This window comes from Ahaetulla prasina, chromosome 10 (assembly GCF_028640845.1).
Source record: "Ahaetulla prasina isolate Xishuangbanna chromosome 10, ASM2864084v1, whole genome shotgun sequence".
In the NCBI taxonomy this organism is placed as follows: domain Eukaryota; kingdom Metazoa; phylum Chordata; class Lepidosauria; order Squamata; family Colubridae; genus Ahaetulla; species Ahaetulla prasina.
The window spans coordinates 12,763,090-12,778,742 of NC_080548.1; the positions used below are offsets into that span (position 1 = coordinate 12,763,090).

The following is a 15,653-nucleotide window of genomic DNA, read 5'->3' on the forward strand; positions in this document are numbered from 1 at the left end:
AGCATTGGGAGCGGGGGGAGCATGCACGTGCCGATACCCATAATTCTTTGCGCCCCGCAAATTCATGTGTGATCCTCCCCCATGCTCCCCTCACTTTTGGCATGTGATGGCATGGGGGGCCTTCTAGGCCCGTTTTTTGCTTTCCTCAGGCTCCAGAACCTCTCTTGGAGCCTGGGAAGGGCGAAAATGGCCTTCCCCACTGCCCCGGAGGCCCTCTGGAGCCCAGAAACAGCCTGTTTGCCAACTTCTGGTGGGACCGTTTTTTGCTCTCCCCAGGCTCCAGAGCCTCTCTAGGAGCCTGGGGAGGGCAAAAACAGGCCTTCCCCACCCACCCCGCCCCAGGCCCTGCGGAGGCAGGAAACAGCTTGTTTTCCTACTTCCAGTGGGCCCAGCTGTGCCGGAGCTGAGCTTGAGTGCCCACCAATATGGCTCCACGTGCCACCCGTGGCACGCATGCCATAGGTTTGCCATCACGGGACTAGGATCATATGATAGCGGTTCTTCCAATATTGTGAAAGGCTGCCACAAAGAAGAGGGGGGTCAACCTATTCTCCAAAGCACCTGAAGGCACGGCAGGAAGTAACAGATGGAAGCTTATCAAAGACAGAGCCCACCGCTTGAGTAAAGGTGTTGGACTAGAAGACCGGCAAGGTCCCATCCAACTCTTGTTATTCTGCATTCTGTAATTAAGAAGAAATTTCCTGACAGTGAGAACAATTAATCAGTGGAATAGCTTCCCTCCAAAAGTTGTGGGTGCTCCGAACACTGGAGGTTTTAAAAAAGAGATTGGAACCATTTGTCTGACATCGATGTGGTCCACCAGCAGCCAGCGGAGTCGGACAGTTGAGGAGGCTGGGGAGGACAATGGGCCAGTCCTGGAGTCAGGGGAAGGCCCGGACAAGGACTCTGCGTTGGAGGCAGAGGTGGGGCCAGGGCCATCGGGGAGCGATGCGCGGACTCCAGAGCCTCCAGAGGCGGACAGCAGAGAGGCAGAGGAACAGGAGGAGCCTGTTCCTAGTGCACACATGCAAAGAGCTGTCAGAAGGCAAGAGCGGCTAAAGCAAAAAGGACGTCTCGGGAGTAAGGCCAGGAGATGATTGGCCCCTCCCATAAGGCTTAAAAGAGCAGCAACAGAGTTTGGGCTCTTTGTAGGAAAGCAACGTTGATGCAATTGTTTCTTGTCTCCTGTTTATGAACTTCATGGAGTTCTTGCCAAGAAAAGCCTTTGGCAGGGTGCCAAAGAAGGCAAAGGTTTGTGATAAGGCCAAAGGGCTTTTTATGAAGGACTTTGTTTTGGAATTAATTTGGACTAGCTGAGAATGAAGTAATTCTCAGCTGTTCTAATAAAATATGTTCGTTTAGGACTGATTGTGTCTGGTAATAACTACTTGGGCCTAGGTCATGACAGACATGGTATAGGGTCTCCTGCTTGAGCAGGGGGTTGGACTAGAAGACCTCCAAGGTCCCTTCCAACTCCTTTATTCTTTCTAAGCTGCTTGCCATGCAAATAACTATATGTAGCCTTCCTTTGGACCTCTTATAAAAACATGTAGGCTTTATAGGGATGAAGGACGTAATTTCTTAAAATTAGAGAGACCACATTTGCCCTAGAGAATCAACCAAGTGTGCTCTGCTCCCCAAAACTTATCAAAACAAAAGGCAAAAAACCGAAACCAAGTGTGGCAGTTGGGAATTTACAGAGGCATTTTACTTCTGTAAAGCTTATGTAAATAAGTCTCCAGATCTTTTCATGCTATTTGAAATGAAAGAAGATCTGGAACTTCTGTTTTTAGCCCAGATTTTTGCAAGAAGTGAAGTTGGGTTGAACAAGAGCGCCCTCTGGTGGTGTTCTGCAAGAACCAAGCCAGAGCAGTGATGGAGATTTTAGCAAAAAAAAAAAAGTGCAAGCAAAGGAACTAAACAGCCTCACCTTTTATGGCCTTTCTTGCCACAGTTGTTAAGTGAATCACTGCAGTTGTTGAGTTAGTAACACAGTTGTAAAGTGAATCTGGCTTCCGCATTGACTTCGGTCGACAGAAGGTTGCAAAGGGGGAATCACGTGATCACATTGCAAGGAATCAGTTGCCCAGAGTCTGAATTTTGAACACGTGACCATGGGCGTGCCGCATGAGTCATAAGTGAAAAACTGTCGCAAGTCAGTTTTTTCAGTGCTGTTTTAACTCCGAAAGGTCACTAAAGGAACTGTTGTAAGTTGAGGACTACCTGTTTTAGTGAGATGAGCGGCATGGAAATCCAATGGATAAATAAAAGTAAACAAAAATACCAAAAGCAATAATTAAAATAAATGTCAGAAGGAACAGCCCAATACAGATAGTCAGGGGCGAAATTCAGCCGGTTCTATCCGGATCGTGCGATACGGTAGGGCCGACTGCATGAAGCCCCGCCCACCCATGCGGACATCATGGCGTCCTCTTTTTGTGACGATTTTCAGCCTCTGCGCATGCGCAGAAGGCTTTGTGCATGCGCGGATGACGGTGAAGGTGAGCGAAGCAAGTGCGCATTTGCGAACCGGTAGGGAAGGTAAGTGAATTTCACCCCTGCAGGTAGTCCTCAACTTATGACTACAATTGAGCCCAATGTTTATGTTGTTAAGTGAGAAATTTGTTAAGTGAGTTTTGCCCCATTTTACAGCTTTTCTCACCACATTTTGTTAAGTGAATCACTGCAGTTGTTAAATTAGTAACACCGCTGCTAAGTGAATCTGGCTTCCCTATTGACTTTACCATCACATGACTGTAGGACACAGCAACTGTCATAAATATGAGTCAGTGGTCAAGCATCCAAATGTAAATCATGTGACCTGCAATGGTCATAAGCAGTGGTGAGATTCAGCCAGTTCACACCACTTCAGGAGAACCGGTTGTTAACTTTCTGAGCAGTTTGGTGAACTGGTTGTTGAAAGAAATCATTAGGGCAGAGAACCGGTTGTTAAATTATTTGAATCCCACCACTGGCCATAAGTGTAAAAAATGGTCATAAGACACTCTTTTCAGTATCGTTGTAATTTCAAATGGTCACTAAATGAACTGTTGTAAGTCGATGACTACTTGTAAGCAGCAGTAGTAAAAGGCAGTAGAAGTCATTAAAGTGTACTCCAAGCTCTTCCCAGAGGCTACTTCTCCATCCATTGGCTACCTTGATGGCTGGGGAATTCTGGGAGTTGAAGTCCACACATCTTAAAGCTGCCAAGGTTGAAAAACACTGCTTTAGAGAGATGTCAGAGGCAGTGGTGGGTTGCTACTAGTTCACCCTGGTTCGGGCGAACTGGTAGCAGCAGTGGCGGGAGTCATCAAAAACACTTTGAGCATGCGCAGAAGCTCCCTCGCGCTCCCAATAGCAAACCAGTAGCACCGGGATTTGAAACCCACTACTGGTCAGAGGAATGCTCTAATTCCATGATGGTGAACCTATGGCACGCATGCCCGAAGTGACATGCAGAGCCATGTCGCATGGCACGCGCGGCGTTACCTGTTCCTCTTCCGGGTTTCTGGTGCCCATGCATGCGTGACAATCAGCTGGCCTTTTTGCCTGCGGCAGTGCTGGAAACTAGAAGACCTGGTCTTTCGTTCTGCGTGAGGATGCGCGCCGGCCAGCTGATGGTCGCGTGCGCATGCGCACCAGAAACCCGGAAGAGTAGTTGGCTGAAACTGGAAATTCAGTAGCTGAAACTGGAAGTTCATTGTTGGCAGTGGTGAAATGTAAAATTTGTTACTACTGGTTCTGTGGGCGTGGCTTGGTGGGGGTGGTGGTAATATGACTGGGTGGGCGTGGCCAATTTTTTTTTTACTTTTAAAAGCATTTTTTCTACAACCTCTTCGGCCAAAGAGGTTGTAAAAAAGGCTTTTAAAAAGTTCTGATGATCCCAGCTGAGCCGTGATCATCAGAGGCTTTTTTTTTTACTTTTAAAAGCATTTTTTTCAGCTGAAGAAAAAATGCTTTTAAAAGTAAAAAAAAACACACCCCCTGATGATTATGCAGCTCAGCTGGACATGGGGGGGGAAGGGATTTTTGCTACCGGTTCTCCGAACCACCCGCCGTCATCGTTACCGGATCGGCTGATCTGATCCGAACGGGGAGCATTTCCCCCCTGATTGTTGGGTGCGAGAATGCGCCCTGGGCAGCTCCTTTTCTGGGTTGCGGCCCAGAAATGTGTGCACGCTCCCTTTTTGGCACTCAGTGCCGAAAAGGTTCGTCATCACTGCTCTAATTCTTCACTATTGTTTTCCCCTTCCCCTGTTGCCTTTTTCCCTGCAGCCTTAGAGAGGGGTCTTTTGAAAACTCTACAGAAGCTGGATGAGTACTTAATTAGTCCCCTCCCTGATGAGATTGACGAGAACAGCATGGAAGACATCCCTGCCTCCACGCGCAAATTCCTGGATGGGAATGAGATGACGCTAGCGGACTGCAACTTGTTACCCAAGCTGCATATCGTCAAAGTAAGGTGGAATTTGACACGAGAACTGAAACAAACCTACATGCAGATTTAATGCTAGCTCAGGGGTCTCCAACCTTGCCAACTTTAAGACTTGTGGACTTCAACTCCCAGAATCCCTCAGCCAGCAAAGCTGTGGGAGTTGAAGTCCACAAGTCTTAAAGTTGGCAAGGTTGGAGACCCCTGCACTAGACTAAATTTCTGTGGAGATTCTCAATCATCCAAGTCACGGTTGAGGCCAAAGGAAGCTGGGCTTCCTCTGTTGTTTTCCTTCTCGTCCCAGAAGCTTCTTTAGTTCTGAAATGAAGAAGCTTCTGGGATGAGAAAGAAAGTTTTCAAGGAAAAATAACCAAAGAAGTCCAGTTGCCTTTTGAAAAAACACCTTTGGGATTTAGTGCAGGTAAGAAGGCCCTGGTTGCTCTGAGGGCGGGCAAGACACAACAGATGTGTTATATGGAGGCTTTCTGCAGGAAATCCAGTGGATTAAATGCTGTGTCGGTGTGTCTCAGAGAAACTCCATTTAGACCAGGGGTCTCCAACCTTAGCAACTTTAAGCCTGGGGGACTTCAACTTCCAGAATTCTGGCTGGGGAATTCTGGGAGTTGAAGTCCCCCAGGCTTAAAGTTGCCAAGGTTGGAGACCCCTGATTTAGACAGATCTTTCTCAGCCCTCAAGTTCCTCCAGAAAACCCTACTGAGACCCAGTTCTTTCTTTGCTCCTAGATTGTGGCCAAAAAGTATCGCAACTTTGATATTCCCAAGTCTCTGACGGGCATCTGGAGATACCTGAAGAACGCCTATAGCCGTGATGAATTCACCAACACTTGTCCTGGAGATAAAGAGATTGAAATCGCCTACAGCGACGTAGCTAAAAGACTCGCTTAAAAAAAAAAAAAAGAGGCGTTGTTGCACGTGTATAAGCAGAAGCTTTTTTTAACAGACTGCTCTTTTTTTTTCTTTTCTGTTTTTTTGGTCTTTTAAGATAGCCATTTACTTTGCATGTATCTTGCGGTTAATTCAAGTGCTACACTGGGCAGACCAGGTATTGTCATTTGTCTTTCTCCCTTTTGTGAAATGCAAATGTATATTTACATGGCTTGCCGTATTTTTTGGAGTATAAGATGCACCTTCCTCCCCCCCTAAAATGGGGTGAAAATGTAGGTGCGTCTTATACACCGAATGTAGCCTCGCCCACCCACTGGCCCCCCACCCTTTGGGCTCTGCCTCCCAGCAATTTACCTCCTGGCGGCAAGCAGCAAGAAGAAACAGCCCATTTCAGCTTCAGCACAGCCTAATTAGCACAAGTTGATTGTCTGTGGGATGGCCTCCCAACTCTCAGCTGTTTCAGGCTGCAGGGATTGCCATGGCCTATTGCTGCACGGGCCTCTGCTGCTTGCTGCAGGGAGGTAAATTGCTGGGAGCAGATTTTTTTTTTCTTGTGCTAATCAAGCTATGCTGAAAACCAAAAATGAAAGTAAAGCAGGCTATTTGCTGTTTGCTGCGAGGAGGCAAAATTGCTGGAAGGCAGAGGCAGATTTCTTTTTCTTGTTTTCCTCACCAAAAAAGGTTTTATAATCCGGAGCGTCTTATACTCCGAAAAATACGGTATTTGTTTTGCCTCTGTAAAAGGGCAGATGCAGCCATTAAGAGGGCAGTGAAGCCACCATTGTGGAATCTCCGCCTCTAGCCCCTTCCCAAACTTAAGTGATCCAGGTTTGTTTTTTTTCTAGTAAGCGGGTTCTGGTTTCAGGTTCGTATTGAAAGAAGAGCCAAGTAATCATCAAGCTTTATCCTGAAGTTTCCCAACAGAGGTGTGTACCTAATTGAATATCATTTCCATGTTAAACCCACACACACATGCACACCGTCTTAATGGGGAAAGCTGGTCCTGTCTGCCCTTTCCTAAAGTAGTATTTCATGTGCAAGGACTTACAACTCGTCACCCATAGCTATGGCGAACCTGCCTGTTGTGAACCAGGCCCAAGTAGGTAGTGGGAAACTCAGTGTAAAAACAAACTTTATTATAACATTAACTAATTCTCAGCATAGTCCAACTAAATTAAAGCAAATTCCTCCCAACACAAATTCCTCAGTCCTACCACCAACCTTGGTTCAATTAGGCAAACTGCCAAAGGCCTTTCTCGGCAAAAGTTCAGAAGACACCAATACAAAAATAAATGCAAGAAGATGAAGCTACCAACATTGTTTTCTGGTAAAGCCCAAACGCAGTTGTTGGTCTTTTAAGCCTTATGGGAGGGGCCAATCATCTCCTGGCCCTACTCCCGAGTTGTCCTCTTTGCTTGAGCTGCTCTTGCCTTCTGGCAGCTCTTCTCATGCGTGCATTAGGAACAGGCTCCTTCTGTTCCTCTGCCTCACTACTATCAGGTCTGGAGGCTCTGGAGTCTGCACCTCACTCCGCGATGGCCCCGGCCCCACCTCAGCCTTTGATGCAGAGCCCTCATCCAGGCCTTCCTCAGCCTCCTCGCTGTCCGAGTCCATTGCCAGCTCCTCAGGCTGCTGGCGGACCACAACACCGCCTAGGGAAGGCTTGACGTCTTGATAGTACTACCTTCATAAACCATCCTTTGGCTCTCAGATTGAACCTGGGCTTCCTAAATTGGCTTAAAGGGAATGAGCTTCTTGATGGTGGCCCAACTGCCATCTTATTGCATTTGGAAGGGAAACTTAATTTTCTTTTTAAAAAGCGATACCTGCCGGTCTGCCTGGACCAAAAGCTCTGCTGGACCAAGTTGCTTGCAGAACTCTTGGGCAAGTTTTGGGAATTGCATTTATCCATCAGCTCAACAACATTTTGGAATAAGGTCAAATACCAGGGCTGATGCCTACTCTCAGATGAGGAATGGTGAGGAAGAGGAAGGTGAACAGGAAATGCACGTTCACAGTATATTTTCTCACACAAATCCAGTGTTTAGTTTTGATTCTGGATCAGTTGTTTCTCAAAGTTGGCAACTTTTTAAAATGGGTGGACTTCAACTCCCAGCATTCTGGGAGTTGAAGTCCACCTGTCTTAAAAAAGTTGCCAACTTTGGATGATCTGGATCAGGGGTCTCCAACCTTGGTCCCTTTAAGACTTGTGGACTTCAACTCCCAGAGTCCCTCAGCCAGCAAAGCTGGCTGAGGGATTCTGGGAGTTGAAGTCCACAAGTCTTAAAGGGACCAAGGTTGGAGACCCCTGATCTGGATGATCAGTTTAGAATCTTGTGGTCTTTTTTTTTAGAAGCTTGGTATCCCTATAAACAATTGAGACAAATTCCCAAGCTTATAATAGCAATTGATTTCTTTTTAGGTCAATAAGGGACAGAATGTCAGAATGCAGAATTCATTTCCTAAGTCACAGTCAAAGCTATGCTGGCTAGAAGTACCTATGGGTATCCATAGGACGAGTGTTGCCAGAAAAAGGTGGAGGCCGCAAGCTTGTGATTCAAACCACAATGCATTCAGATGCAAATTAGCAAGGGGGTAGTAAGGCTTTGGTTGTCATGTCCATCTTGACTTCCTTGATACAGTAGCTTAATGGCTGAGGTGCATCCTTCTTGCTTTTTGCGAAGGTCAAAATCTTGCTAAAATCTACTGTTTTATTTTTAATTTTCAGGCAAGTGTTCTTTAAAAATCAGTTTATTTGCCTTATCTAGACAACCTGCGTAGTTCCCTCACCTGTGAAGCAAGCCAAGTGCCTTTTCCGCTCTTTTATTAAGGTTTTACATTGGGATTTATCTGACTCCTACCTCTCTACTTTTTTTTCCATCAATGTTATTAAGCACCGCTATAAGATACACAATATAGGAAAAACAAAAGTTAGAAAAATAAGAGAAAGAAAGAGAAGAGAAGAGTTCCTTACCTCTTTACCTGGCTGATTATTTTTCATGCTGCAATCACAAATATATCAAAAGGTCAGTTGTGGTTTTTTTCCAGTTACAACAGCATCAAGGAACAATGCTGTAATTCAGTTTCAAAAGACCGATACATTTGATTTCCTTCCATTTAAAAGGGCAGCGCTTGAGGCACGGAATGACTTTTCCGTTTACTTTAAATGCTATGAATAATAAGCTTCAAAACGGTCTTCTTTATGGGGGATTTTTTAAAAAAAATAAAAATATTGGTAATTTTTACACTGATGTGTAAAACTTTTATCTTGAAATGCAAATCATCTTCTTGTTTGCAAGGGAGTATCCTTCATTTTAAGTTTTGGCTGACCAGTTTGCAGAGCACAACCCCCACTGGATTGATTATGATTTACCCATTTTGAGGAAAGTCCAAGGTTAATCATAGGTAATACAGGAAAGCATTTTAAATTATTTCGTTTAACTTGGACACATAGAAGAGAAACAGAGCAATTCTTGTGTGAGGCACTTGACAAAAAGATTTTTTCAAAGATTTCCACCACCCCCAGCATCAAATCTTATCACCGAGCATTTTTTATATTATTGAAAAGATTTAGTCACAAATAGCTTTATATGCATTATATGTTTTTTATATGGCTGGGTCTCCTGACACTTCCTAAAATGCAGTATTGCCAAAACTCAGATAACAAAGAAGAATAGATTAGATTAGAATAGAATTGAATTGAATTGAATTGAATTTTTTATTGGCCAAGTCTGATTAAACACACAAGGAATTTGTCTTTGGTGCATACGTCCTCAGTGTACATAAAAGAAAAGATCATCTAAGGTACAACACTTAATGATCATCATAGGGTATAAAAAAGCAATCGGGAACCAATCAATATCAATATAAATCATAAGAAGATACAATCTCGCCTGGGTTCTTAAATGGCAATGATGGCAAATGCAGAAGGAATAGTATTTGTCTTAGTTTTATCTTCCTTGACAAAATGAAAATTCAGTGGCCTGAAAGTGTCTCTTAGAGTCCCAGGGGTCTCCACCCTTGGCAACTTTAAGCCTGGAGGACTTCAACTCCCAGAATTCCCCAGCCAGCTTTGCTGCCAAATTTTACAAGATTTTGTTGTTCCTGCCGAAAATTTTATGGAATATTGAGCAAATCACCTTAAGATTTATAGGATTTCAAGCTAGAAGGCCAAACTTGCAATCTTTAGCCATTTTTAGGGGGGTATTTTCCCTCCCTTTATCCTCACAACAGAATTGTATATAGGACCCTCACCTAAAACTGTCCCTGAGCTACTAGCTGGGAACTGTTGTCCTGAACATGACAGCAATATTTTGCTGGCTGAGAAAGTATTGCTGACATACTCAAACGTCACTAAAGTTGCAGTAAAAACTTTCAACATGCGTAAGTTATGCCTTCCAAAAAAAAAGTTGTTTGTCAGTTCAGCAAATAGAATTTTACATAACAGGAACATGCTGAATTTCCTTGCTAAAGTTGTGAAGCCTTTGCAATATTTCATTTTTTATTTAGACAGAAACCAGTATGTACTCCAAACACATCCCTTGATCTCACTGTTTCCGTGAGAGCTTAAATCCGAATGGAATGCTGGTTTCTTTCTATGTGTTCTGATTAGGTGGTAGGGATTGATAAAAATAAACGGGGTTTGCATGGGAAGAAATATGGATTATTGCAGATGGGTCACCAAAGGAATTGAGCTGTTGCTGTGCCTTTTTAAAAATTAAAGTTTTATGCCTTGATGCTACTTGTATACAGTTATATGTGTACTGGGGGGCTATGTAAAAGTTAAAATTAGCTTTGTACACAGATTCTGCCTTTCTCTTAAAAGCTGACTTCAATATATATATATATTCTGTTCACAGTGCTAAATCAAATGTTAACGCTGAACACTAATACCTTGTTTTTTTCAAGTGTGACTAAAGGAGGAAGATTTATCTCTTATGAAGCCAGTTTCCTAGTTAAAAGCCAAATTTTCTATCTTTTGACTATATCTGAAAATATTATTATCCAATAACGTTTTAAACTTCGTAGAGTGGGCAAGATATTTATTTGGCTTTTGAGAGATACCTGGTAATCTGTAGGACATATTGTAAGATGCTTCTTTTCACTTTTCTGGAATATCTTTTAGAGATATACTGGCAAACTGCTGGCAGCTATTGTTTTAAAAAATAAAATATATTTTTCACTTAACGATGCTTTTGGTTGTTTTCTTGAGAGATGCTTAGATTTGTGAGGATGAATATGGTTTCCAATATATTTGTTTGTGTATGTGCAGTAACTAATAATCAGTTGTAAAACATGGGAATTTTCCTTATATCGGTTGGCTTAAAAATGGTTATCTATCTGCCTGCGGGGCTAGCCTGTCCCCAATTTAACTGAGAAGGAAATTATCTTGATTCCCCAATACCTGTGAAATAATTACTACTTATGAGAAATAGCTGGAAGAATGTAGACCAATGAGTTATGTAGAAATGCAGAATCTAGCCACAGCCTCCCAGGAATGGCTACTCTTGTCTGTTTGCTATGCATGAATACCAATTATTTCATTTAATGTGGTTTCAAACCACTTGATAATAACTTGTATGAACAGGGACATAAATCAACGGTTGCCGTTACTAGCCATCCAATGGAGCATCTATTTTCTGAAGTGAATGTTTGAGTCAGATCACACATAGGCAAACCAGAGATAAGTCCTGGAGCAACATAATGGATCAGACAATGCAATGGATGTTAAAGCATTAAAGCTTTTGTCCTGCAGATGTCGCTGCCCTATTATTTTCAGTATTAATATTTCAGTTATCTATTTTGTATATTTCTGGCGTGTGCGTTATTTGTGGTAGGGTAATCTGAGCTGATCTAGGTCGATGCTACGAGTGCCTATATAAAATCGTATGCATGTATTAAGTAAGGCACAAGTCCATCCTGTTCTTAGCTGGCACAACAATCTGCTGCTCAAGTCAGCTTAATATTTCCCAACCAAGGAAATTTCCCAGATGTATAGACTTCAACTCCCAGAATTCTTAGCAATGGCCTTGCTGGCTGGCCGGTGATGTTCAGGCCCACACGTGTTTAGGAGAGCTAGGAGAATTAGAAAGGCTGATGTATTTAAGATTAAGCTAGATTTACTAGTGGTCTAACTAAGCCAAAGAAGAGGCTGAATCATAGTTTGGGAATAAAACTTATCAGGATCAGTAGCAAAGGATGTTTCTGTGTGGATTGCTGAGGATGTTAATCAGGGAAGCAAAAGTTGGTTTATTTCTCCTAATTTACATAGCTATCCATGTCACCAAATAATCGATTCCGGGCAGCATATAACAAAGCTAAATATTATTATTATTATTTAGTTAGTTTATTTCACCTACTGATGATAGAGGGCAGCACGGTGGCTCAGCTGTTAAGACGCCGGGCATGTTTGCTGGAAAGCCAGTGACCTGGTTTCAAGACCCGAGTGCCACGTTGTGGGATAGGGTGAGTCCCAGCTCCCGCCAACCCAGCAGTTTGAAAGCATGCTTAATGCGAGTAGATAAATAGGTACCACTTCAATGGGAAGGTCATGGTGCTCTCTGACATTATGCTGACCACATGACCATGGAAATGTCTTCAGACAGTGCTGGCTCAATGGCCTTGAAATGGAGATGAGCTCTGCCCCTTATAGTCAGCAACGACTTCTTGTGCTATACCTGTCATCAGATGTTGGCGATCATGTTGGCGATCCTATTTTTATCAACAGCTGCACAAAAAAGTGCTGCTGAGTTTTGTCCAAACCAGTCAGATTCGGAATCCATGATGTTCTTCTTCTGCCTGGACCTCATTTGCCTTCAATCTTTCCCTGGAGAATTAAGTGAAGGATGTCGCATGACATGTCCGGAATATTCTAACTTTCACTATTTTATGGTTTTGATGATGTCCCTTGGCTTGCCCAGGTGACTGATCACCTCCTCATTTCTGATTTTGTCAACCCAACTTGTATATAACAGCCGCCTATAAATCCACATTTCAAATGCTTCTAGTCTCTTCAAGTGGTTTTGTATCAGAGATCAAATCTCTGCTCCGTAGAGCAGGATAGAGAAAAGATGTAGCATCTGACAAGCCTGAATTTTCAATCTTAGGCTTATGTCGTGACTGCAGAAGACCTTTTTCATTTTGAAGAATGCTGTTTGAGCTTTCAAGGATAATGAAAAATGATAATGATAAAAACAAGGATAGTGAAAGTGTTCCGCATTCTGGCAACGACTAGCGGAGTAAAAATCGGCAGGAACTCCTAAATTCTAGGTTTTGTAGGCCTTCACTTTTCATCTTTTACTCGCAGAAGACTCGGATTGAAATCTTGGCCTCGCCCAGTGCTGTTTCAATCCAACCTGTTATTGTCTGCTCAGATTAACATTTGCTCCTGGGGCCCTAACCTCATCAGCTGCTTCTCTGATCCTTTTAAGAACTTAACATGTGTTAGAAGTTCTCTTCCTTTGGGTTGGCCACATGGTAAAAATACCATGATTTTTTAAGGTTGTTTTTTTTTTTGCAGGGGAAGATATTATCATTCCTATCACATTTATTATAAAAGGCAGAACTCTTTTCAAAAGGAAGCAGCAGATTTTCCCAGGCAAGAAATAATTAGGACTCATCATATGCCTGAGTTTTAATATCAACGTGACTTTCCCTTCTACTGCCTTTTTTTATCGCCCTGCCTGGCTTGGCTCCATTGGACTGACCCTGAAGGCTATGGCTAGAGCTGAGGACTTTTCCTTCAATATGGTTGAATAAAATGGTTTACATCCTGAATGGGGTTCAAAACTTCACACAACAGTGGGTACAAAGGAGGTACCACTCAGATCTTGTTCAGAGGCTGCCAGTGTTTTTGACACCAACAGAAAGAACGTACCGTTACACACCCAGCAGAACAGAGCTATGGGCACCGTTCTTGAAATTAAATGTCAGACAGATTAACAGAGTTGGAAGGGACCTTATAGGTCATCTAGTCCACCCCTTCGCTCAAGCAGGAGACCCTACACCATCTCTGACAATCTCAGTCATCCAGGTCATGGTTGTCCCAAAGGTGCTTTTTTCAAGAGAATAGAATAGAATAGAATAGAATAGAATAGAATAGAATAGAATAGAATAGAATAGAATAGAATTTTTTATTGGCCAAGTGTGATTGGACACACAAGGAATTTGTCTTTGGTGCCTATGCTCTCAGTGTACATAAAAGAAAAGATACCTTCATCAAGAATCATAAGGTACAGCACTTAATGATAATCATAGGGTACAAATAAGCAATCAGGAAACAATATCAATATACAGGATACAAGCAACAAAGTTATAATAATTCCCTCAACAATGTCAAACTATTTACTAAATCTGCACTACTATTAATCTTCTCATCGTTTCCATCTCCTTCCACTTATGACTGTATGACTGTAACTTTTTTCAAGAGGCAACCAGACTTTCTGTTTTTTCTTTGAAGACGTTTCGCTTCTCATCCAAGAAGCTTCTTCAGCTCTGACTGGATGGTCAGATTCAACTCTGACTGGATCTTCCATTCCCCACCATCCAGTCAGAGCTGAAGAAGCTTCTTGAAGGAGAAGTGAAACGTCTTCAAAGAAAAACCAGAAAGTCCAGTTTCCTCTTGAAAAAACACACCTTTGGGACATTCTTGTATCTTGAACTCCAACATTTCCTCATAGTGACCGTTTAGGAGCTGCTTATTTGCTTTTTGATTGCTGATCGAAAGGTCGGCAGCTCAGCGGTTCGAATTCCTAGTGCTACTGTGTAACGGGGTGAGCTCCTGTTACTTGTCCCAGCTTCTGCCAACCTAGCAGTTTCGAAAGCACGTAAAAATGCAAGTAGAAAAAATAGGGATCACCTTTGGTGGGAAGGTAACAGCGTTCCGTGCACCTTTGGTATCTAGTCATGCCGGCCACATGACCATGGAGACGTCTTCGGACAGCGCTGGTTCTTCGGCTTTGAAACGGAGATGAGCACCGCCCCCTAGAGTTGGCAACGACTAGCACGTATGTGCCAGGGGAACCTTTACCTTTACCTATTTGCTTTTAAGGCACATGGGTTTCTTATAACGAATGATCTTTGGGTTCTATTGATCATTTTATAGGGTAATCATAATTTTGGCTTACCCACACCAAATCATCGGTCACTTCTAAGATATCTTCAAGGTCACATCACAGTGTTCCTCTCCTTCTACAAAAGTGGGGATTGAGAATGGTTCTCTGGGAACAAAGAGGGATCGTCAGCATAGTTTTTAGTCTGACCATTCTGACATTACAACCAAGTGGTCTCCTACGTAGGATCTCTCCAAAAGAATAGTAGCCATCATCAAGCAATACACAGATCCTCAGTGGAAGGCAGGTTGGTTGCAGTTGTTTTTTTCTGCAGTCCTAACTATCCATTGAAGTCTTGTACCTGTCCAGACAGTTATCGAGGTCAAATATCAAGATCACGTGAAGTGTTAATATCACTTCATAATGCCTTGGTAAGGCCACATCCAGTTTTGGTTGCCACGATGTAAAAAAGATGTGGAGACTCTAGAAAGAGTGCAGCGAAGAGCAACAAAGATGATTAGGGGACTGGAGGCTAAAATATATGAAGAATGGTTGCAGGGACTGGGTACGTCTAGTTTGATGAAAAGAAGGGACAAGGGGAGACGTGATAGCAGTCTTCCAATATCTCAGGGGTCGCCACAAAGAAGAGGGAGTCAAACTATTCTCAAAAGCACCTGAGGGCAGGACAAGAAGCAATGGATGAAAACTAATCAAGGAGAGAAGCAATCTAGAACTAAGGAGAAAATTCCTAACAGTGAGAACAATTAATCAGTGGAATGACTTGCCTCCAGAAGTTGTGAATGCCCCAACACTGGAAGTTTTTAAATAGATGTTGGATAACCATTTGTCTGAAGTGGTGTAGGGTTTCCTGCCTAAGCAGGGGGTTGGACTAGAAGACCTCCAAGGTCCCTTCCAACTCTGTTATTCTATTCAAATGACAGACTCAGGAATTCCTCTGTAGAACTTTATCAAGCAGATCCCTGGGCAATCTGAGCTTTCTGAGTTGACCCAGCAAAATCATTCTTTGTTGTGTCTTTTTTTAAATTGACGGTTCTAATGGTAGGCATCCATTTCAAGTCCTGGGAGCTGACTACTTCCACATGGATAAAATTTGGGACATGCCCATCCTTTCTTTGATAATCTTATGACAATGAAGGGACACGGTGGCTCAGGGGCTAGGACATTGAACTTGTTGATCGAAAGGTCGGCAGCTCAGCGGTTCGAATCCTTAGTGCTGCCATGTAACGGGGTGAGCTCCCGTTACTT

General features: G+C 43.1%; 1 protein-coding gene across 1 annotated transcript in view; it reads left to right on the forward strand.

Annotated features, from left to right (window-relative positions):
• Window positions 1-10,524, forward strand: part of CLIC4 (chloride intracellular channel 4) — a 68,906-nt gene extending 58,382 nt beyond the window's left edge. Inside the window, exons 5-6 of the mRNA XM_058195975.1 lie at window positions 4,276-4,457; window positions 5,176-10,524. Of these exons, the coding sequence (XP_058051958.1) occupies window positions 4,276-4,457; window positions 5,176-5,337 (344 nt within the window). The 3' untranslated portion in view covers window positions 5,338-10,524. The remainder of the gene's footprint in view (window positions 1-4,275; window positions 4,458-5,175) is intronic.
• Window positions 10,525-15,653: the final 5,129 nt, after the last annotated feature.